The sequence below is a fragment of the Centroberyx affinis genome, unplaced genomic scaffold (assembly GCF_046629955.1).
Source record: "Centroberyx affinis isolate AG114_WGS23_722 - 3 ecotype Tasmania unplaced genomic scaffold, CSIRO-AGI_Caff_v1 ptg001901l_1, whole genome shotgun sequence".
Taxonomy (NCBI): Eukaryota; Metazoa; Chordata; class Actinopteri; order Beryciformes; family Berycidae; genus Centroberyx; species Centroberyx affinis.
Genome location: NW_027280266.1, coordinates 187612 through 212843, shown reverse-complemented (window position 1 = coordinate 212843; position 25232 = coordinate 187612). Strand labels below are relative to the sequence as shown.

General features: G+C 44.1%; 1 protein-coding gene across 1 annotated transcript in view; it reads left to right on the top strand.

Moving 5' to 3' along the window:
* utrn (utrophin) overlaps positions 1 to 25232 on the top strand; it is a 146484-nt gene that overhangs the window by 116363 nt on the left and 4889 nt on the right. Inside the window, 8 exon segments of the mRNA XM_071530212.1 lie at positions 3270 to 3406; positions 9756 to 9794; positions 10310 to 10375; positions 12436 to 12501; positions 19838 to 19999; positions 20985 to 21222; positions 24616 to 24691; positions 24998 to 25081. Of these exon segments, the coding sequence (XP_071386313.1) occupies positions 3270 to 3406; positions 9756 to 9794; positions 10310 to 10375; positions 12436 to 12501; positions 19838 to 19999; positions 20985 to 21222; positions 24616 to 24691; positions 24998 to 25081 (868 nt within the window).

Genomic DNA, 25232 nt, shown 5'->3' with positions numbered 1-25232 from the left:
CTGTTGTTTGATTAGTTAATGTGATTCTATGGTACGCACTTCAAGATAGTTGGTAAAAGTTTTCTTATACAGTGTTGCAAGCGTTCATGAGATGGAAACTGATCTTTAAATGCGTGAGTTCTTTGTATGGCTTGACAATTGACACTAAATTAACTTAATTAGGTCTAGACCTGCGTAGCACCCCAGGCAAACCATTACAACACACACACATGCACACAATACACAAAGACACACACACACACACACACACACTACACCCTTGCCATGCCTCTCTCCTCCAATACAGTTGATTTCCCCATCTTGTTCCACGGTCTCTCCCCTGGCCTAAATTGAATTTACATGAACAAATAGTGAAATACTCACGGTCCTTTGAGTTCTTTTATAATTTCTGCCAGAAAGCAATATTTCACTTTACTACTGCTCGGAGAGAAGAATATTAGAAGGGAGGGAGCTTGCTGAAATTGGGTATCGCTCTCTCTCGATTAGCATAGCCCACTTGTGGGCCAACTCGTTTCAATATTGCTAAACGTCAAATTTTGAGTTGCTGGGGTGAAAGGCGTTTCTCATTTCTGTCTTTTAATTTGGTTTTTCAATCTGCAAATGGGGTAGATATTGACTTTAGAAAAGCAGCCGTAGGGAGCAGTGATCATTCTTCCCTGAGTTTAAACGTCTAGCAGTTGCCTGCCTTGACTTTGAAAAAACATGATCTTACTCTCAGCTATGTTGCAGCAAAGATAAGATACAGATGCTTCAAATGTTGTTTGGAGATTATGACTCAGCTATAGGGTATGTTACTCATCCAGGAGTTTACCAATTACCAACTTCATCAGAAAGGAGGGAATATACAGTGTCTTCAGAAAGTATTCAACCCCCTTGACTTTTTCTTCTTGGATCAAATTAGGATATTTTGTCACTCATCTGCACAGAATAACCCATAATATCAAAGTGGATTTGTTTTATTACCAATTTTTTTTACAAATTAATTAAGAATGACAAACTGAAATATTTTGTGTTGATTATATTTCAACCCCTTAGCAGTAACTGCAGAGTTCCTTGTCTGCGATATGAGATCTCACCGTAAGGACAGTGTACGACTTTTCAGATCTGGTCCGTGTGGCCAGAAGGAAGCCGCTCCTAGGAAAAAAAAGCACATGCTGTAACAGCAGCCTGGAAGTTGCAAAAAGGCTTGAAAGACTCTGAGAGCATGAGGCAAAAGATTCTCTGGTCTGATGAAACAAAAATTGAACTCTTCAGCTGTAATGCAAAGTTCTGTGTCTGGCTTTTCAGCAGCAGAGGGACTGGGAGACTTGTGAGGAGAGAAGGAACAATGAATGGAGCCATGTGCAGGCAGATTCTTTAGGAGAACCTGCTGCAGAGTGCCAAACACCTTAGATTGGGGCAGCAATTTATGTTCCAGTAGGACAATGAGCCTATGCAAATCAACACCAGAAAGTCCTTTAGTGGCCCAGCCAAACCCCAGGCTTCAACATATATAGCTGTTTGCAGATGCAGCTTGACCAAGCTTGAGCGAATCTGTAAGGAAGAAGTATAGAAAATGCCAAACTCCAGATGTACCAAGCTGATACAGATCTATATCCAAAAAGACCTGAATCTGTTATCACTGCCAGGGGATTGAAGACTTATTGAAATGAGATATTGCTCTAACTTGCAAACAATTCTTAGAACATGCTTTCAGATAGGGGCGATATTTTGTGTGGGCAGTTGACTAAAAAATCTCAGTTGAATCCATTTTGAATTCAGGCTGCAAACTGCAAAATGTAGGTACAGTAAAGGGCGTTGAATACATTTGCTTCAAAGAAGAATGCAGCCACAGTTTAGGACATCAGTTTATCTAGTGTTGCAGTATTACAATACAGTAACAGTGTAGTCTTCTCCAAATCACCTACTGTATAAAACAAACAAACTTATGTAGCAGAAATAAAATGAAAACTTTTATCAATTAACTCTTTTTACAACTTTTGTGTTCCCCACGGTTCAGCTCAATTTCCCTCAACACCATTGAATAACAAGCATTTTATTGTCTGTCTGTTGTCTATTTCCTCCGGAAAAAAAATCCAAATGAAACACAAAATAATATTTACCCTTCTCCCTACACTAAAACCAAATTGTATTTCAGTTTTATGCCTTTGAAAATGTAAAATTCATATTGGATAATGAAGCTGGGCAGATGCTGCAGAATATAGACTCTTGTGTGGAGCTAAAGATTGATAGTGGCTGTTGTGAGACTCAGAGCGGTCATTTAATAACGTTCTTTTTCTCATCTCTGTCGTACTGTTTACTTTATGGCTGCAATATTGCTTTTTTTATTTGGTTTTGATTTTTATAGAAGTACCATTTTCATTGTTCCCCACGCGAGTTATAAGTGATATCGGAGAAGCCAAAATATGTTGCTGCGCTGTATTGATTACTGTAGTTTTAATGTTCTCAGTCTTCCTAAGTGGAGATGTTGTTTGGGTTCGACTGGGACTGCTGCCTCTGGTGTCATTTTGTTGGCACGGAAATTCTCTAGCTGTCAAAACACATCCATAAAACCACACATGCACGATGGCACGTAAACACACACACACATACACACACACACATACCTATTCTCCTCTTCCCACCTGTACTCTCTATCTCCTTATTTCCTGTGTCCTCTCTATATATAGTAATTGTTTTTGGTTTCTTCAAGCTGCCATCTAAGTTGTGTGGATTAGTTAATAAGCCATGTGAACTCATTAGAGTCTGTTCATTTACCCACATCTGTCAACTGTGGGAAATGTGTGCATGTGTGCCCGTGTGTGTGTGTGTCTGTGTGTGTGTTCCTCAGTAGTTGTCCTCTGCAGGAGGGTTATTTTTATCCCCTCTGGTCAGGCCGCTGTGGTAATTTGTCGTTTGCTTGCGAGGCAGAAACCACGACTCCAGGAGAACCGCCTCTGCTAATTAACTCACTAACAAAACACATAATTTTTTCTGCACAAATGCATAGGCTACTTATGCATGCGCAAATGCACAAACGCACACACTGACATTCACACACACACACACTACAATATACACACAAGCACTTACAGCTCATTATAGCTCAAACAGAATAGCTCATTTCTGTTACCTTTGTACCCTTCTCTCTCTCTCTCTCTCTCTCTCTCTCTCTCTCTCTCTCTCTCTCTCTCTCCCTCTCCCTCTCCCTCTCCCTCCCTCTCTCTCTCTCTCTCTTTCTCTCTCTCTCCCTCTCTCTATCTCTCTTTTTCTCTCTTTCTCTCCTGTAGACAACATCAGGTGAAGACATGCGTGATTTCACCAAAGTGCTGAAGAACAAGTTCCGCTCTAAGAAGTACTTTGCCAAACATCCTCGGCTGGGCTACCTGCCGGTCCAGACAGTTCTAGAGGGGGACAACATGGAAACGTAAGTAGCACCTGAAGGTCTTTTTATGTAAACCTGCAACCACATAACAGTTCATTTAAATATGAATGCCCCAATCAAAAATAGCAACCATTTTGTTTAGCCACTGTTCAAGATCTGTATTGTAGTATTACAGCAGCTCTAAGCCTTTCTAAAGTCACCGTAAAGCAGGGCCTAATAAACTGTTTTACAGGCTGTCAGAAAAGATGGAACCAGACAGAGCCTGATATTAATTTCCGTTAAATGTAAATTTTTGTCAAACACCACAGTCTGAAATCTATTTATGTCTTTGTCATACATACCATCAGCAGCAGATTGGATCAGAGGCTGTAAAAATGACTCCCACTCAGTGTGTATGAGTTTATTTACCTGTCGACCCAGTCTTTACCAGGTGCCACTCTCAGGCTGTAGATCTCCTGTCTGCAGCCCCGGCCCCAGCGACAAGCCCTGATTTATGGCCGCTCCTGCCAGAGCATAAATCCCCCCGGAGAGCCGTTTAACTAGCCCCACATTATGCAGATGCCCCAGGCAGGTGCCTCATCCTCCCTCCTGGGGCGCATGTCTGAGTTATGGCCCCTTCCGAATACCGCTCTACCTGTCCTGCGTGCTCACCCCGTCCAAGACATTTATGCTCTTTCTCTGTGACGTGTTTTCTCTGCAATTTATCCATCTGTCTATCTCCATCTGTCTGCCTTCCTCTGTCGGTGGATTTCACTGTCACCCAGTCACTCTTAATGATACATTTTGACATTTCCCGCTCCTTCTCTCTTACTTTTGTTCTGTCTAGTGTTGCGTCTCACAAGCGCGGATATTAAAAACAAGCTCTCTGAAGAACGTAGCCCCAAAGATGCACACGCACGCACACAATGACTCACCTATTCACTCACAATGAATTTTCTCACCCGTCCAGTTGCACACGGTCACCTCTCAGATGGATTGCGCTCCCTCTTTCATCCCTCGCATCCTCACCCCTCCTCCACTCCCCTCCAACTTCGCTCCATCCTCTCTCTCTCTCTCTTCGTCTGTTCTCTGAAAAATGACTCCTGCGGTGCTGCCTGCCTGATAAATGCCTCTTAAAAGGTGGAGGAATTGTGGCAAATCGGAGAGATCTTTTTAAAACGTGGCAGAAGGAAATGGAGACTTAGAGAAATGTAGGACTATTTCATGGTCGTCATTTTCCCCTCTCCTTCCCCGCATGACTTCTCTCCTTTGAGCCTTGGGCTGTCCACAGGCATCTGAAGGCCCGTGTGCCATACAGACAGCTTCATGTGCAGAAAATAAGCCTGCATCTGCAATTCTTCATTATTGTTTTTTTAAACCCATACACAATGGTTCAAGCATAAGATCATTCCTCACTGCTCAGTTTCTGGTGCAATTAGATGCAAAATACCCCGTCCACAATAGGATTATATTGTGACTTTTGCCATCTTAGTGTCACTAAAACTGAACAATGAGGCTGAAATTAAAAATATTTTTTCTGTGATGGAACATAGTCTAGGTTGCTGCTCAAAAAGAAGGATTATACTGATAAGGTAGACACTGTATTTTTGCTTTTCACATTAACTGTCGTGTTTGTAAAATTTGTTGCCCTGCTGTATATAGTATCCATACAGTATTATTGCTCTTCACTGATATCACAATTTACATATTTTTCAGCTCCACAATAGATATCACAAATATCACTGATGTCTAATGCAATTCAAATTAGTCACTGGAGGAAAAGTAATCAAAACATAACCAAGAATTATTACGATTACTGAGTTTGAGTATTCCAATTTGTTATTTTTCTGATAACATTTTCTAAGACTATAGTCTTGACAGGGGAAACTTCTACAAAAAGTGGTAATTCTTGAAAGAGAAGGAAAAGAGAAAAGTAGATTGACTAGTGTATAATCATTCTCACTAATGCACTCATTCACTCGCTTTCTCTGTCTCCTTTCCACTCGTATCGTGGTCTTTTTTTTTTTGCCTCCCACTCTGTTTCTCTCCACCTAAAGAGAGCAAAACACCACCTACTCTCACCTCCCCCTTATGTCTTTGCTTCATTTCACGCCAGATAGGATTTCTGATTTGTCACGGCTATATTTGATAATGTGAAAGAACCATTGAAAAGGCTTCCTACTCAGTGTTGGTTTTTTGCTTTTTACCCTATATGAGCAGATAGAGTAGGGCATGAGGCTCTGCTGCATTACGCTTTGAAGAGAGGTTAATGAGTTTGACAGTTGGTTTGAGAATTAGCGGGTTTATGGACAAGTGAGAAGTCTAAAAATATATATTTTTTAAAGAATCAAGCCTCTGAAACAGGAGTGAATGTTAGGGGTTTAATGAGATGGTTCATCAGAAAAACACCCATACTGCAACTTAGTCCCATCATCTCTCATACAGCTTTCCCCCTTCCCTTCTTGAATTCTATACGCAAACTCTCACAAACTTTCTAGCTAAAAATCTGCAGACATTTCTGTTGCTGTTCGATTGTCTCACTCTCAAGGTTCAGCCTTATGTGATCACTTCAAGTAAAACCTTGTCTCTATTTGCCTGTTGCATCCTGTCATTGCCCATATCTCAATACTGAGATGTTCAATGATGTGTAGATTTAACAATATTAAAACAATAATCAATAAATGATAGGAAATGAATAAATGATACATAGTAATAATCAAAATCCATTCCATCACAGACCAGAGTCATAAGATAGAGATAGAAAGTGTATGAAGATGTGATGTAGAGGCAGATGTATTCAGACGGTGTATGTTACAATGGCCTGCATGATTTTCCAGTTCTGATTGGCTAGAGTACGGCCATTAATTTTTCATAACCTGACAGCCATATATTGGCATAATACTTTGATTAAATTATTAAGTTGCCTTCAAAATAAGCAAGTTGGTGGTAAAGCCCCAAGAAACTTTTCAGTAATCCTCAAAGTTCAGTGCTGATGCTTATGTAGCCTACTGTACTGCTCTCACATTAATGGGCACAACTTCCCATTAATTATACAGGATTGGCAGTGTTACAAGCTTAATTTTTTTTTTTTTTTTTTTCAGTTTTTACATGCAGAATTTATCACGTTAGGGAATACTGGTGAAGTGTCCTGGCTAATAAAAACATTAGCTTGTCAGCTGGCAGACTGAAGCGACAATAAGGATTGTCAAGCAAACAGATACATGGGGCTTCCTTTCTAAAACAGTGATCAGCACCCAAAACCATGTTAGTCTAAGAGGAAACATTTTAACATTGATTTTTTTTTTTTTTTAAGCTCTGGCATGTGACACATCGTTTGGCTCTGTCTTGCTTTCTCTCCCTCTCTGTCACTCTCTCTCACTCTCTCTCTCTCTCTCACACACACACGCCTCCCTCTAGCACCTAGCTGTCTCTCTGACAGACAGGTAGAGGTGTCAGCATGCACAGGTGGTGTTTTACCCCCCTACAGAGGAAGAGGGGAAGGACAGGGAGAAAAAAAGAAACCGTGCTAAGTGTGACAGAGTGACTACAGCGGGCAGGATGGACTAACTTAATTGATTTTGAGCTACACTGCAGGGCATTCACTGCAAAAGCATGAAACACACAGTGCAGGAGTTTGACAAACACATTTCGGGTTGTGCTCATAAGAGATGACAAGAGACACATCAGTTGTTTGGCAATTTATTGAGTTCTTGTCAGTCAGTGGGTCCAAGTTGCCAGTGGGAATATTTTCAGTCTAGACTGCAACTCTGAACACAAGTGGAATCAAACGCTGCAACTGCTACATTTCGCAGTCGCTATCATTTGAACAAGCTTCTTCAAATGAAAATACCTTTCTCTGTCAATTTTAGAGGTCATGTGTGGGTGTTTATCTCTCATCCAAGGTCCATTACCATTTGTTTATCGTCGGCTAGACATTCAGGCTATTGCCAAGGCATATTGAGCTTTGTTCTTTTAGAAGACTTTGTTAAAATGTCAAGTTGTTTTGACTGATGGTGTGTTGAGGAACTTGTCTGTGTTTGAGCTCGCCTGAGTGGCCTCTTTCAAATCAGTAGCAAATGAAAGGATAAAGATGCAAAAGCATCTCACTTTTTTTGCTGTTGTTATTGATGAACAGCCTTGCCTTTTATTATTTTGAATGCATTCGCAGCTCAAATCAAATATTCTCTGTATCAGGTGTGAAGAGCCATGTTTTTAAGGCTTTTATGTGGCCAAGTGACTAGTCAACTTCTGTGAAAGCTGTGGTTTTAGGTTCACTACAGCCATGGATGCTGACTACAGCCATGGATCCTGGCTATAGCCATGGATCCTGACTGCAGTCCAGCCTGCTCAGGCCCTTGGCAGACCCCCCCCCCCCCCCCCCACAGTGAAACATGAATGGGACTCTGCTCTGCACACTGTACCGTACTTCACCAGGCGCAGCAAGTCTTCCATCCGACTACACTCTTTACATCAGCTACATTTGTCAGACTCCAAAAGCTCCCAAGGTCTCTGCTGTCTTGCCCCCCCCCCTCCCCACTCTCTCTCTCCTTTACTTATTGTTCCTTCACTCACTTTCCCTCACACGGTTCATTTACCATTTCCCCTCTCTCTCAGTAGCTCTCCTTTCTTACTCTTTCACTCGTGTTCCTCTCTTCGCCACGAGCTTCACCCTTCAGCGTTTACATGAGAGTGCACCCATCTGAAGGTTAAAACAGCCAGTTGTGTCATGGCAGAAGGGGTCAGAGGAAAAAATTGGGTGAAAAGGGGACCACCTCAGTGCAGCTAGCTAGCATTTTCCTGGCAAAGATGAAAACTTACATCATCCCCCTATGTAAAAGACAAAACGAGCACGCTGTCTCTAGCTTTCGGCACTGATGTCGGCGGGGGCACATGGAGCGGCGCAGCACCGGCTCCAAATAGCTCAATCTGCCTTGCCGACCTCTCTCTCTCTCTGTGTCTCTCTCTCTCTCTCTCTCTCTCTCTCTCTCTCTCTCTCTCTCTCCCTCCCTCTCTCTCTCTCTCTCTCTCTCTCTCTCTCTCTCCCTCTCTCTCTCTCTCCCTCACTCTCTATTCCTCTATTTCTCTCTCTCTCTCTCTCTCTCTCTCTCTCTCTCTCTCTCTCTCTCTCTCTGTCTCTGTCTCCCTCTCTCTCTCTCTCTCTCTCTCTCTCTCTCTCTCTCTCTCTCTCTCCCTCTTCCCTCTGAATCCCCCTGCTACATTTTGGATTCTCCTCGCAGCAAGAGAAGCGTGACTACATTGGCTGCCCTGCTGCGAGAGACATAACCACCATGCCACACTTCTCCCTTTGAATCTCCCAGCTTTCATCTGGGAACAAAAGCGCGAGGAGAAAGAAACTCAACCTCAGAGTTCCTCGACTATTATCTCACCAATTCGCACCATCCTCCCCCACGAAAAACATAACAAGATTTTCTGTTTCTATATTTGTCACACGTCTTTTCCGCTAGATTAGTTTTTCGTTTTCAAGCTCGGAAGGCGTCTCACTGGTGTACAAATGTCAATCTATATTCCGCCTCTCTAAGAATAGCAGCAATTACCACCGGTAATCAGTATGGGAACTTTAAAAGGCTTTTAAACATCAAGACACATGCCTCTAGCAACCTGGCCGGCCATAGATTATTTTCAGAGGGCTTAATGACTGGTAAGAGAAGTATTTGTGCTTTAATCGCCAGGTTCTATTAGGCCAAAGATATACCATGTTCTAGTTCTCCTCTTGTGATAACAGAACGTCCTCATTAGTAAAAGTAGGAAATAGGTACTTTATATGTTTTTATCTGGCAGGCTATTTCAGTACATCCTGCCGGAAATAATTGAGAGAAGGAATGAAATTGGGACATATAACTCTGCAGCTTAGTCATTGTATGCTGGAGAAACGTCTGTGATGGGAGATGCCCACTTGACGAGTCCCTTTCAGCCCTGTCACACACATAGGACCTGGGAATAATACGGTATGCTGACCTGGGTCCGTCCTCCTTTAGTGCACCTTTTATGCCACAGCTGCATGCTGGGAAACAACTGAAGCACTTCACTTTTACGCCAAGCAGACCAGAGTTTAACCCTGATCTTGGTCAAAGCTGTTTTGCAGGGTCCACTTGCCCGGGTCGACCCCTTCAAACTGACAGTCAACCCACGTATTTCCAGGGTCACTAGTCCAGTTTGAAAGGGGTGTACAGGGGGTAATCACAGTCAGATCTGGTTTTACGTGCCTTCGCTCTACTTTGAGTTCAACCCATCAGCTGTTGTGGGACGGGACGGGGCAGGACTCGCCCGCCGCTCGTTCCTCCTCCTCCTGCTGTGTTTGTTTCCGACCCACTTGACTGGTTTGACCCTAAAATGTGTTGTGGTACCTTTCCTCCCCTCCCTCCCTCCTTCCCTCCCTCCGATTCTCTTACAGTCCCGTCACCCTCATCAGCATGTGTCCGGAGCAGTACGAGTGAGTATCTACGCCACCAGCACCACCAGCACCACCTCCCTCCCTCCTCCAGACTGGAATGCCTTTTAACCAACACCCCCCCCCCCCCCACCTCCTGCATCCAAACTCACCCACCTACCCCCCACATCCCCACCCCAACTAAGCCACGACTGCATGTTGCCTGCCTGCCTGCCTGCCCGCCCGATCCACTGGCTGAACATGCCACCAACACTCACCCACTGTCTCCTTAGCACCATCTTCTTTTCTAAACGTTCCTCCTTCCCTTCCAACCAGCATCCAACTAGCATTCGATCGCTCATCCCAGCAGCGGCTGTCAAAAACCACCCGACCGCTCCGTAGATCATCCCGCTCTTCTATTTCTCTTCCTAGGATCATCCGATTTGTTTTCTAGGTGATTTTCTGAAGGGCCATTAGGGGGTGTGTGTGTGTGTGTGCGCACCCGTGTGCATGCGTGTTAATGAGGTTGTGTGAGCATGCCGAATCTCATTCATCTCCATTACCCCATTCATTTCTAGGCTGTCCCAGTCACCTCAGCTCTCTCATGATGACACCCATTCCAGGATAGAGCAATATGCCAGCAGGTACGCCTCCCATTCTCCAATCATCATCTCATCACCACAGCACACACATAAAGCATGGGTAACTGCATTTCAAAGTTTTGCTGATATACACAGTCACAAATCCATTCAAGAGTTTCTTTCCAAAATGAGAAATCCTCAGTTTGGACAGAAGTGGCACCTGCTGTTACAAAATTGCTGGCTTTGTAGAAAAATATTAAAATCATTTTTTTTTTTTTATTAGATATAAGACTTTTACTAACATAATGCTAACATTTTTGAGGAAGGAATTGGTGGTAAAGCAGGTGGTAAAGGATATGAATTTTAGGTAACTCAACTTTTTTCAAAATGCATAGTGGAGCAAAACACTGCAAATAGATGCTCACAGAGTGCAGCGGAAAAATTGTGATTGTGGCATAAGGAGTGTCAGTTAAACCGTAGGGACTTTTTATTGGTCTGTATCAGGGAAAGTACATACGAACATACGAAAAGCACATACGATAAAAAAATAAACATAGGAAAACCAACTGCTTTTCACTTTGATATACAAACACTATAGACATTCTGTAAAACTCCTATGGAATTTTGTATTTAAATGCAAGTGATTTGGCTGTGAGCGTCTGCTTGGCAAGCAAACTCCATAAACATGCAACCACCTACCGTTTGGCTGGTAACGTTATGGACTGGGTGTGAGATCAGAGTTCAGATGTTATTGCTGTATACATCAACACACCCATGTGCGCCACTTGTGAGCTGCAGTTCCCCACGGCGAGCAAACTCCGTAAACATGCAACCACCTACCGCTGTATGGATTGGGTGTGAGATCAGAGTTCAGATGTTATTGCTGTATACATCAACACACCCATATGCACCACTTGTGAGCTGCAGTAACTCATGGGCTACCATAACCAAAACAAATGGTCCTCTGAGTGCACGGAGAGTGTAAACCTGTCATGTTTGTGTTTGATTTTCAGATCAGTCTGTATATTCAGATGCACAAATATGATACTTTACACAAATCCCATCTTGTCCCTGGAGTAAATCTCCAATAAGTCCAGGGCTCTAACTCCCCCAAAGCGGCCGAGGGTTACTCCTGTCAGACAGACGCCCGCGTCTCCCTCCACAGAAAGCTTTCATCATGGAGGCTCTTCTGAGGCGGCGCTGGCCCATAGCCTTCCCTTGGTCACACACCATTAACCTTGGGTCAGTGTCTCTGCTTGCACGGTTTTATCAGCAAGTATGCAGACATGACCCGCATGAACAACATTTTTAACTTTAAAATATGCACAGATGTATGCGCACATTATAGCGTATTCACAAAGACGCACACTCTCCATATCAACGAGACATGGCTCGAGCATATACGCACACACACACACACACACATTTTCTCAATCTCTCTCTCTCCATTTTCTGTCGTAGTTGAATTTCAGCCTAAGGATAGTCTGTGGATCATGTTTTCTTTTTGCCTTAATCTGCCGGAGCGAGCCTGCTGTCTCTCTATTACAGAGCTCAGTAAATACAGGCTTTGATCTGGGCAGCCAATCTAATTAGCATGGCTGCTTTGTCTGGATCTATGACCAGTAATCCACTATGTTCTCCCTGCAGCCACGTGCCCTCGTACACACACATTTATGTTGTACACGTACACACACATACACACACTCCCGATGTCTCATACACATATGGTTGTACACGCACGACCATACAAACACTCTCACTTGCGCACACACACGCACACACACACACCTGACACAATATTGTGTTCGTTCAGTCACTGATGAGAAGTTCATCATAGCCATATAGGATGTAGATTGATTCTATAATCCATTGCTTGTCATAATTAAGTCCCCCTGTTATTGAATTCAACCTGTTTGGAGACCTAGCTTCCCCTTGAATTATTTCACTACATTACTCAATAATTGGTGTGCTTTGGTGGGCACTGACACCTTCATTCATTGACATTCGTTGTCTGCATTCTAATGAGTTGAGCTCTTAAATGACTTATTTGATTGTAACTGGTAAACTCTCAGTCTCAGTCACTAATGACGGGTCTCAGTCACTAATGACGGTGTCTTTCTCAGGTTGGCCCAGATGGAGCGGTCCAATGGCTCTCTGCCCACAGACAGCAGCTCAGCCACAGGAAGCATGTAAGTCACCACAGGTCTTAAGAACAACATTTTCATTCTTTCACCGCTTGATTTCATTGGATCAAGCCTTAGGGTGTTTTTTGGGGAAATGTAGATGAAAAAATACTTCAAACAACAAGCAACAAAATGACTTTAAACTGTTGAAATGTTTCCCAAAAATAAAGTGTTGATATGTGCTTAAAGTAATAATGCAAAGGCAACTCCTTGTGCACTTTTTCCCTTGAGGTCGGCCCAAAAAGTTGGCCTGTCTGTCACCGCCTTCAGGGCATCAAAACAAGCCATGGAAATAACAAGGTGGCTATCAGCACTCCTGAAGGATAGATCAAGGAGAGAGTGAGAGGTTGGAGAAAGGTGGAGGTAGAGCAAAAGCAGACTGGAATGAGGGGGGAAAAAAAGACAATGGGGTGTGGCTGAATAAAGAAGGAAGGACAGGACTTTAAATGAAATGTAATGGTTTAGATTGCCAACAATGAAAAGCGAGAGCGATCGGTTTCAGGGCCTCGCTGATAACGACCAGTTATCTTTGGGCAAAGGGGATGAGAACAGAGCAAACTTGGGAAAGTGGAAATGACAAAGACAGGGGAAGAGCTGATGAGGAGCAAGAGGGCTGAAGTTCCTGAGTGTGTGTGTGTGTGTGTGTGTGTGTGTGTGTGTGTGTGTTTCTATAGACCCTTCAAGAGTTGAAGGGCATGTGAGTTCCTTTTCCCAACTGAGATCATAATCAGGGGAATTAGTTCTTCAGGTTCAAACACCCTCTGAGATTGTGTGTGTGTTCATGCACACACGCACACACACACACACACACACACGTTATTTTGTTCTTGTACTTGGAGGGAATTCGTTTTCATTCTGTCAGCGTGCTTTGATAAGACACTTGTAGATCTCCAAGATTGACCAGCTCCTAGATCATCTTCATAGATTTAGAAAATGCATGTCAATCCTCCTGTGTGTGTGTGTGTGTGTGTGTGTGTGTGTATGCATGTGTGGGCCAAGTATGTGGCTGGGAATGTGAGAGAGAAAGAGAGAGAGAGAGCGCAGGAAATGTTATCCTCAGGCACAGCACATGCCTTAAAAAAAAGTGTGTCTTTAGAAGTTTTGAAAAAGTGTGCGGCAGAAGAGGAAAGAGATTCCCTGTATGCCGCGTGAAATAAAGAAATAAGGATCGAGATCTTTAGAAAGGATTTAAAAAAAAAGAAAAGGAAAAAAAAGTTGCGTGGGCAGAAGTCAAAAACTTTTGGGAATCTTCAGTGAACTTTGAAGAGCCAGTTTCACTCCGCTGCGAGCATCTGTGTGTGTGTCGACGTGTAAAAGAGTGTATCAAGTATGTGCTTTGGTCCACTGCCCCCACACTTCACCTTCATCTGGCCTCACTGCTTAGAAGAGCTAGTTTAGAAACAGACCGTGTTCAGTTCAAGACTCCCAAATGCTGCTCTCGCAGACAAAAAACGTGCCTTTTCACCGGTCAATAGACGGACAGAGGGATGGAAAGGCAGAGATGAGTGGGTGAGCAGGGAAAGTGGAAACGGAGATGGATTTGTTTTTCTCTCAAAGCTTCCATAATGTGGGACAAACACATTATCCCTCCTCCTCCTCGCTCTTTTGTGTTGTTCTTTGTACTTTGGCTTATTTAAGAGAAGAAACCATTATCTTTGCCGGCTGACACACACACACATCAGTGTGTGGAACACTAATGAGGTGAGGAAGACGATGGTGTGATGAGGGCTAATGGGTGAGATAGCAGAGGGAAAAACAGCCGTCAGGGTGCAGTCAGAACGTAATGACAGTCCTCATCCTTTTTAATCTGTTCTCACTCACTTTTGCATCAGGTATAGCATCTAATGGCACTGTTTTTTTTCTTTCTCCAAGTAGATTTTCCATTCTGTTCTGCTATTAACAACAACAGGCACATTGTAGCTGTACAACTGAAAAGTGTATCATCCCCCAAGAGAAGAATTCAATTAATGATCACTAACACCATCTACAACTAGTTGTGTTCCAGTACAAATCTTTGACAACTACAGTTTGTTGTGACTAGCATACTACAAACATGCACACATCAACATGGGGCAGAATACAGCACTTCTCTGGATTGTGGCACTGTGAAGTGGAAAAAAAATTGTGACATTCTTTTTCAGCGTGTCATTTTTAACTCAATGTGGTAATCTCTGTGGGTTTCTAATGCATTAAAGTAAACTCTGGTGAAGACTAAAAAAATTGCAAACAATGTTCTCAGTGAAGAAAACAATAGGGAACAATTGGATCTAAGGCAGGATATAAAGTCCTATCTATTACAGTCTGAACATTACCACTAATGGTGGTTTTGTGGAAGATAATTAACTCATTTGAACAGATCCATCATATTTTGGCTCTCAATTGTGAAGAGCTAAATAACACTGGAAGGCTGTTTTCTGAAATTTGGTACTAAAACTCATAATTATAGCCCTCTATTTCCTAAAACAAACTGTAAAACACACTTAATGTACATACTGGGTCTTTGCAAGGAACTCTTCTTTTTCTCACAGGTCTACTGTATCATAAATGTAACCATTTTAATATTAACTTAAATGTTACTGTGCTGTAATAAACTCTCATCTGCTCGTCCCATTAGTTGTCGACGAATATAGGCCTGTCTTTGAAAGGCCAGTACCGGCCAATAGCCTTGTAATTGGTGCACCAATATGTCCGCCGAGCCCTATTACCAAGCAAAGAGTAACATCAGAAAACCCACGTAAAAATGTTGATATTGTGCTTTACCATTTGAACAGCCCACGCAGCTACATCTCTGTGAGAGGGATCAAGCGTGCGCAGTCTGATGTCAAACTTGTCAAACGTTGCTAAATCCTTGTCTGAGCAAATGGAATAATCACAGTGAATCTGCTGGCGGCCTGAAGCCTGGTCGGGCTTAGAGCTACATTCAGCCCAGCCAAGGATTAATTCTTCTTTCCTCTTCCTTTTAAATGCCTTTTGGTTTAGAGTGCTTGCTGGGTTTTTTTCCCCCCTCTCTTCTTGTAAGTCACCTCTAATTCTTCTCCACCTACACTTGATCTCACCGAAGCCCCTTTTGTCTATCGCACCGCTCCGTCTGGTTGTCAGTGAAGACACACACGCACACACACACACGGATAAACGCGCACGTGCTTGACGTGACAGTAGATGGTGTCTACTCACCAGCGTATGAGCTTATGAAAACACGCGTGGTGGAACACGGGTGACTGGCTTTTGCCAATTACATGCGTGTTTGGCTTTTGGCTCGTATTTCCTGATCCTTCAAAGCATGCAAACACTCATTTGGACTCGGTGCCAGCTGTGCAGCGATATCAATAATTAGTGTATGCGCGAGAGAGAGCAGGAGAGATAAAGCGAGAGACAAAAAAAACAGAGCGTGTGTGTGTGTGTGTGTGTGTGTGTGCACGTTGCTGTTTGTGCATGTGTCATTTTTGTCCTACCTTGCATTTATCTGAGCAGGAATCCTTAATTAGAAATGAGTGTGTTTTCTGTTTTCTCTAACCTCCAGCCAAAGCCCAGTGTTATCATCAATGCCTGCGGAAGCCACTAAGGAGCGAGACTCCCCCCTTCTCTCTCTCTGTTCGGTTATCTTTCTTTCCAGTCTATCCCCCCATGCCGCCCCCCCCCTTTTCTTCTCTTTCATATGTTCCCTCTCTTGTTCCGTGCCTCTCCCTTTCATTTCTCCTCTCCTCTCCCCTCCGCTCCTCTGGCCTTGTCCATCCGAACCCGCTTTTATCCTGCCCTCTCCCATCCTCTCCCCTCCCCCCCTCTTCTCTTCCCCTCCTTTCATCACTTTTAGTTGTAGTCTAATCGTGTTTTTACCTTCGGGCCCAGGGCGGCCTTCAGATTAAATGCAGAGCTTAATTTGCCACGTTTAGCATCACAGGAGGAAAAACATGAAAACGCTTATTTGAAGCCCCGCATCAAAAAACGATGCTTCTCCCAAACCAGAAGCCGTCGGACTGTACTCTGATCAGTCCCCCAATGCAGACGTCCCGCAGGAAATGAGGTTTCAAATTTCATCAGAGGAGAAGAATGAAAGACTTTCTTAGCCCCCACCCCGCTCGCCCCTCGTCTTCCTCTCCCTTTCTTTCTCCCTAAATTTTTCTCTTTATCTCTCTCCCTCTCTCTTTCTCAAACCCTTTCCTTTTCTTTGTCTCTCCCGCCCTTTCTCCTTCTCGCCCCGCTTCCTCTCTCTTTCTCTCTCAGCCCAGTTTAGGCGGGCGATAGCGCTATTCAGCCTCAGTGGAGCTGCTTGCTTTGTGATATGTGAGCTAGGCATCAGGCCCAGAGACTATTGTTGTGCTGCAAAGCCTCTGAAAGTCCCCTCAGCCGTGTCCTCCTCTCACCCTCGCTGAACATGACGCTCATATTCGCCATACGCCGCAGCTATAGCGAGCTAATCGCCTCGCCATCCATCACTATTATTCACATTTCGTTCTTTCCTCACCCCTTCTCTCCCATGCCGACGCTCTCTTCCTCTATCGTCTCGTTCACGCTTTGTTTTCTCCTCCTCCGAGTCTCTTCATTGCTGCTTCATCCCCCGTTCCCCCTCCGTACCGCCCGAGTCCCCGGCCCTCTCGCTCTCCCGCCTCCCTCTCCAATATTCCAGAGCCTGTGGCTTGTGAATCACTTACGCAGCAGAGCCAGCTCTACCCCAATAGTCCCCATATCCTCTCTTAATGATCCCTCTCCCTCTGTCCTCTGGGCTCTGCCTGGCTGCTGTAATGTCCTGATGCGACTTCCTGCTGCCAGGGTCCTGGCTAATTGGTCATTCACTTTGTGCAGGACCCCCTCTACCCCACCCCCACCCCGGCCCCAGCAGACCGCAGTGCCACCAATTTCCAAGTTTCTCTGCGGGAACTAAGCCTTTCTCCAACAGGCCTGGCTCCTTTGTCACCGTATACCCATATCTCAGAGAGAAGCGTGTGTGTGTGTGTGTTTAGCTTCCTGTGGTTGGCTAACAAGGCTATTGCTGCATGTGAAGCAGTAGCTGTGTGAAATTCGACTTCCTGTCTCTGCCAGGGTTCTTTATGTCATTTTTAGGTGACTCAGCACTTCCAGCATGGATGGCGTCTCCATGGTAGAATGAGATTGATAAATAACTGAGTGTGCGTGCACGTGTGTGCACATGTGCTCGTGCAAACGTGTGGTGACATAAGCCGCAATGGAAGCATCAATCACAGTTTTCAGAAAGATTAGAAGAAATGTGTCGTTGGGGGAAAGAAGTAAAGAAAGACTACAAGAAAGTTTGGGTGATAACTGGGTAAAAGAAATGAAGAGAGAAAGCTACTTTTCCTAAACAAGAATTTTGGGCTGTTTTCAAAAATATAAAGAGCAAAACAGCATGAATATGCCAAAAAATATATTTTGAGAGATTATTTTAATACAACTATTGAGTTCACAGTTGACAAAATTCATTATGTTCCTCTTAATGTAGCCACCTTTCATTTTTGATGGCTTTATGAAAACGATAAGCTTGACACAAATTCCATGCTTTTTAAAGAAAGAGCCCTCTAAACTTTGCTCAGTCGCACACAGAGCTTATGGCTGGCTAACTAATAAAAACAGTTTTTCCTCAGCTTACGCAGGTTGAATACAGGGAAGGCTACTGGCTTGGCATGGCTTTGTTCTTTGAATTGAATAGAAGTGAAAGCCCCATTCCGCTTACCTTTCATCATCTAGCTACTCTCCATAGTACTTGGTGATGAAATAGTGTAATTACTGTGTCTCTGAGGGGGAAAAAACGTCTTTCTTTTTGTTGCTTCTCTTAATATGCATGTGGTGGTAATAGCATTCTGAATATTTGCTGAATTCTCTGTGCTCATCTCCCACGGTGCGATTCAAGGGTGTCTTACATAAAACATGGAATTCAAACTTAAGACATCTCAGTTTGCCGGCTTGCTGTCAAGAAAGTGTTTTCTTTACTTACCGCTTACTACTTTACATGCCTGGGATTGTGCTCCAAACTCTGACCTTTGTCACTGCGCTTGATTAATGCTGGGGTCCTACCAGTAGTGATGTAGAGGAAGCTAAACCCACCTTAACTGATCTTACCCACATTTTGATTTGTCAAATAGTTTACTTGCTTTTTGAAGCTGATGTGAAGTCAATTCATAGTATACAGTATATTTATATAGTAGCAGACTTTTTTGTTTATACTGGTGTTGTGGGCATAATGACGAGCCAATGTTTTGTTTAATTTTTACTTAATCACAAGCTACCAACATCACAGAATCCATGGAGAGCCAAAATGGATTCACTAGCAGATAGAGAGCCAAAATGGTGCCGCCAGGCTGTAAACTTTTTCTTAGCCAAACTCTGTTTCAAGCTGTCAAAGTGGCTCTGGCAATGACAGTCACTTTAGGAATGGAAAGGATTTTTAAATATCTGTCTCCCATCTTTTGTGTGTGTGTGTGTGTGTGTGTGTCTGTGTGTGTGTGTGTGTGTGTGTGTGTGTGTCGTCAGGGTTCAGTCTTCTGGGCTCAGGTTGTGTTTCAGAATGAAGGTGACAGCCAGGCTTTGGCAAGACCTGCCACCCTCTGTCAGATCATTCAGATAGCACACGCACAGACAGACACATACACACATACAGATGCATAGACACCGGCAGCCATTTCTCTCTTCCTCTCTCCCTCCCTCCCTCGCTATCTTTCCATCTGTCTGCCAAGCTCTCGGTTCTTCCCTGCTCCCTCCATCTCCTCGCCGCCCTGCCTCATTCCAGTTATCAGATAGTTGGGACTGACAGATCTGTGTCCCACCGGGGATTGTGGAGCTCACAGTGCAGCAGGCCTACAATAGCTAAAGATCTTATACAGCGTGTCGGCTTCCAAAGTCCTCGTATAGATTATGTGCTTGTAAGCTGTCGTTTTCATTTGTACTTAAGTTGGCATTTTCCTCACACCTGCGCTTATTGCCACTTTCTTCTTTTGAATGAACGAGGGCCTCTGAGATAAGTTCATGAATAAGCACAAAGAAGCCGCAGTGGCATCAGTTCAATAGCTTCGCTGGTGCCATGACAGCGTGCCAACTTTGCACTTGGGTTGTGATCTACTCTCAGTTCATTTTCAGTTGAGTCAATTCCAAATGTAAACAGGAACTGGAGCGTATATGCTAATGTCAGAGCATCCATTCTGAGTTATTTCCAAATATAAATAATCATTTCCAATAATTAATTTCAATAATTCTTTTGAACTCCAATAAATTCTCCTGTTGAAGGAAAATCTCACTCCCTGATTGAACTGAAAGTGACTTGAGAAGACTTTTGGGCTTTTAAATTTCCTATCCGTCAGTGTGTTCTTAAATAAATCTGCACTCTTTTTTTCCCTAGGGACGATGAGCACGCCCTGATCCTGCAGTACTGTCAGACCCTGGGAGGGGAGGGCTCCCCCTGCAGTCAGCCCCAGAGTCCCGCCCAGATCCTCCAGGCCGTGGAGAGGGAGGAGCGAGGCGAGCTGGAGCGAATCATCGCCCGCCTGGAGGAGGAGCAGAGGTAGGTGTCCGAGAGCCTTAAGTGTGGGAAGAGGATGGCTATTGGCTGTAGCTTTAATTATGGTCGTGGTTATCTTTTTGTACGGAGTGTATAAAAGGGGAAGATGTTTCTAGTTTTCAGAAGATCTAATATTGAATATTGAGTTGCACCCTCTTTCATAATCTCAGTTGAGATTTCTTCTTCAGCCTGTCTTTTCCTGTTACATTTCCTCTTCATGACTGAAGTGGTTTTCACATGTGAAATCAATAGGAAATCATAGAAATCAACAAGGTTCAAATGTCTATTTCATGAAAAGTGGAGGTTTTCATGTTATTGTGCGGACTGTATTGTAATCTGTCTATTGGTGCCGCTGTGTGTTTGCTTTTTTCTGTCTAGCTAGTTCATATGCCCGTTGTCACACTTCCAAATGCACAATCCATAAACACACACACACACATTTCCCGTACCCTCAGACCGCCTCACACACGCCAAGTCCTTCCCCAGTTTGATTAGTAAATGGAGATGGCTTAGAGACAGAGTCTCTGCACACATTGTTGTAGAGATGCTTTTGCGCAGCCAGTGGCTCTACCGGAGTGATTTAACACTGATCACACACATGCACACACAGACACACACACATAGCTTTACTGCCAGACTCATAAACGCCAACTTAAGTAAAGCACTGCAGCTTATGGCTCTGTGCTGAGAGAGAGGGTGGGGAGGGAGTGAGGCTGAGAAAGCTACAGATATGGCAGGGGGTCCTTTATGTTTGTCTATCCACTTCAAATAGGATTTTACTGAGAAAGCAGAAGGCAGAGGTAAACATGAGTATGTAGTATTTTTGTGTGGCTCCCCATTGTGTGGATTCGGAAGAAGCTTTTGAATATTCTGTTTGAGACTCTTTTCTCTCTGGGCATGTGTCTGTCTGTGTGTTTATGCAGGCGTGCATAGGTGTGTCAAATGCCTGTGTGTCTCTCACCCTTTGTTTCTAACCCTTCCCTCCCAGAACCCTGCAGAGGGAGTACGAGCAGCTGAAGGAGCAGCACGGCCAGCGAGGAGCCCCCGCTGGAAGCCACTGGGAGTCGGAGGGCCTCTCCGCTCACCCCGACGAGGCCGACCTCCTAGCCGAGGCAAAGCTGCTGCGTCAACACAAGGGCCGCCTGGAGGCGCGCATGCACATCCTGGAGGAACACAACAAACAGCTGGAGTCGCAGCTCCACCGCCTCCGACAGCTACTGCACCAGGTAAACATAACGTTATCTGCCATTTGGTGGATAGATTTATCCAAAGCTCCTTATAGTGCATACCTCTTTTAGCATCAGGGGGTCCCAGAGTGAATCTAATCCCTAACAGTGTTGGTGTCATGCTCTGCGCTATGAAATACACAAAACCCACATGATCGAGAGGAGACATACCTAGATACTTACCTAAACAGTCATTCATCAGAAGAAGACGACTACGGGTTGCTACCTTCATGCTGTGAACTTCCGTGATGTTTGATTTGGACAATGATGTTTTTGTCTTATCACTGGAAAAATGGGCATAGTTCAAGACTTCAGTGAGTTCCTCCACGACAGCTAAATGGACTGGTTCAAATAGATGCAAACAGTTGATGTATAGTGGCTAATCAGAGAATACAGACAAAAAACAACATGTTCAGCTGCCCCAAAACGGAGTGGAATGAATGTTTCCCAGATGAAACACTTCTTTCTAAGAAGAAATGAGCTTGACAATAGTCATCTTTTCTTTCAGTTCATTTAGTTGTTGAGGAAAAGCAGGGCAGCAGTGGCAGTTCACCGACTCACACGTGCCAGCAGGCATGGCTGTGTTACTCAGAGAAAATGATGCAAAATGCTCCCAGTGAATCAAAAGTCATTCAGAGTAAACAAGTCATTCATGAATTGCACATCAGTGGCACATAAATGTGTACTTCTGTACCCATCAACCCCCACATAGCAACAAGCACCTTTTATATACACAAACACATTAATACATTCAGTATGCAAGGCGCCTAAGTTCGTTCCTCATCCCTTGCCTGCTGTGCCTTTTGAATATCAAAAATTGCTCATCTATGCTCAGATTAGATCCTAATCACGTCATTACCATTCCATCCAGGGGTCCAACATCCGTCTCCAGCCCCTCTATCAATAACTTCCAGATCTGTTTATGCCTGGCCTAATTGCTCACTAAGGTTGGATTGCTTGTGCCAAGCGAGAAATGCATAACCCTCAAGCCAAACAAATAGCAGGCCAGACCAATCAGACAGAGCAAACACAGGGCAGGTATTGGCTCCCTCGTAGCTCTGGAGCTGGAGGCACAGTAATAACTCACAACATTGCCCGAGGAAGACAGCTGACGTGACTCGGCGAATTTTTAACGGATGAAGATTTACCTGTTGACAGAAACATGTTTTTTTCTGCACCCAGCCTGGGCCAAATTGGAGATTTGCCTCCATTTTTTAGATGATAGGGCAATAGCTGTAAACATGCTGTGCTGTATATGCACATAGTGATTGAATGCTTAATATTGTAGCGGTATATACAGTATAGTCTAGTGTCTGTCGTATGTCTTGTGCTGTCTCTTTGCACTGTAATTGAAGTCCCACTGCACTTTTGCGTGTCAGTCTGAACTGTGTTAGCATGTGAGTTGTTTAGACGTCTCTGCAACTCTGTCACCAATTCCTGTGTGTTTTTTATATTTGGCGAATAAAGTGATTCTGATGCAAAGATACAAACATGCAACCATGCGTAATGCCACGCACAACCTACCACCAACCACATCCCCACATACGCGTGTATACACACAAACATCACCACGCTAAATAAGAACTTCTGTTGTCTGACATTTCCGTCCCCAGAGTGCTGCCGATATGTCAGCATGCCTTTCTGTCAACCGCTGCCTTACTGCCGAGCTCCAGAATAATAAAGCCAGCCAGCTTGATGCCACGTATTAAATTCACACTCCTGAAGGCTGACTAAAGCCCTGACCTTAGCTATTCTAAGACAGGCCTCAAGACGTTGGCTGTGCTCCAGAGATGTTTCCAACATGTTCGCCTTTACTAGCACCAGGGGCAGCGGGAGATGAAGGAGGAGAGGAGGGATGAGGGGAGGGAGGTGGGGCGGAGGGAGCGATCATCGATTTTGGTTTCTCGCAGTTGAAAGCTGAAGGGAATAAGGGACGCTGCAGTAAATGTCGCTGGACATCAAGTGTTCACTTCTGTGCATCAGAGAGCAAGGGAGCATGTGTTCACCAATTGATCAACTGTCCACGGTAGTTTCTGTACAAAATCCTTGTAGCTAATTGATCGATTAAGGTACTGTTTTGTTATGGTTTATTAGAGTGACCATTTTGTTTTTCGGTCAGTGTCTTTTTTTTGTGTTGACAAATTGCCCCTTTCATCAAACATGATTTCTTATCAGCTTCTCCTTCACACCGCACTCTATGAATGAAAATATCCATCTGAATTAAAGCTACAATGTGCAACTTCTTTGACATTAAAATAAATAACTGAACAGGATAGATAGGATGTGTTATACATTATCAGTCTGTGTCTGTCTGTGACCCTGTGTGTCCGTGCCTAAATCCCCCCATTTGCCTGAAATGGGCTTTTCAATCTTGTTTAGGACGTTTTGGGGTGTATACCATTTGCTGTGGGTGTTGTGGCTATCAAGGCAAAGCCCGCAGCTACAGCACAGGAAGTCATGGCAACAACAATGACGGAAAGCAGTAAGAAACAGCGAGGGTAAACGTGCGCCATACAAGACCCGTTCAAAAACACAACGGTGTTGCTTTTTGTTATTGCAGACTGGTTGTGTTCGCCGTCTGCTTCTCCAATGCCTGTGGTGGCTGTTTTGATGCCAGTTCCCTCAGCCTCAGGCTAGATGCTGGTTCATGGTAGACAGCTCACCAAGATGAGTGACAAGCGTTGGTGGGAAACTTGACCAACTGAGGGGGAGGAGGGCGGGACTAACAGTACACGTCCTGCCTCAAGGCAAAAACTCGCAAATTGTAGCTTTAAACCAGCAAACACTAAATTCACAGATTTTTTTATTTTATTTTTATGGACACACACAATATTTGTTAGATCTTTTTTGGTGGGGGCGTCATGCCTTTGAACCATACACTGCTTACTGTTGATTGCTCATGTTGGCAATCCAGGAATTTCTCCTGTTGCACTCACTCTAGATAAGAGTAACAGCTAAAATACTAAAAATGTATGCAAATGTGATTTCCTTTGAAGTCTTGGAATCTGAATGACAGTGTGTTAAACTGAAGTTAAACAGCGGTATAGACACGTGTTTGATAAATGTTTGTACACATGACAACAGCCTCCTCGTGCCGCCTGCTGGTATTCCCCTGCCTCCATCTGCCGCTGTGGAGCACAGCTAATTTTGAAGTTGTCACAAGCAGTGGATGACAAGCTGAATAATGATATTATGATGATGATTTTTTTTAATTCTTTCTTTCTAATTATCTCTCTCTCACTCGCTCGCTCGCTCTCTCTCTCTCTCTCTCTCTCTCTCTCTCTCTCTCTCTCTCACTCTCACTCTCACTCTCTCTCTCACTCTCTCTCTCTCTCTCTCTCTCTCTCTCTCTCTCTCTCTCTCTCTCTCTCTCTCATTCACTCACTCACTCAGCCGGAGGTGGACTCGAGGGTAAATGGAGTGTCGTCTCCCAGTGTGCAAGAACGAGGGCCACTTACCGAAAACTCAGGTGAGACACACACACACTCATACACGCACACATACACACACACTCACAAAGACACATACAAATACACACGCTGCTGCTGGCAAGCGTCTGCAGACCCTCCCTTCCTTGGTTTTCCAGCTGTTCACATCTTTACAGCAAGATACACTGAGAGTGTAAAGCACACAACATATGATCTCGCTTTGTTCCTCTGCAAATAGAAACATATTGCACACAGTGGTACCATATCGAAGTCTGTCTGATGTAATGGAAATTCACCCTGTGTGTGTGTGTGTGTGTGTGTGTGTGTGTGTATGTGTGTGTGTTCAGATGAGCTGTTGGACCCCCACAACAGCAGCTCTGACCTGGCAGATGTAATGGAGCAGATTAACAACACCTTCCCTGCATGCAGTCGTAAGTTTCCTACTCCTCCCTCCAGCCACTGTTTCTTCCCCTCTAGAGGCAGATTTGTGTTTCCCGACAAGGTCGGTGCTCCGGAGAAAAATAGTGCGCTTCACTCCGCTCAACTCTTCCTACTGTTTTTTCCTTCCTGGGGAAAATTCAT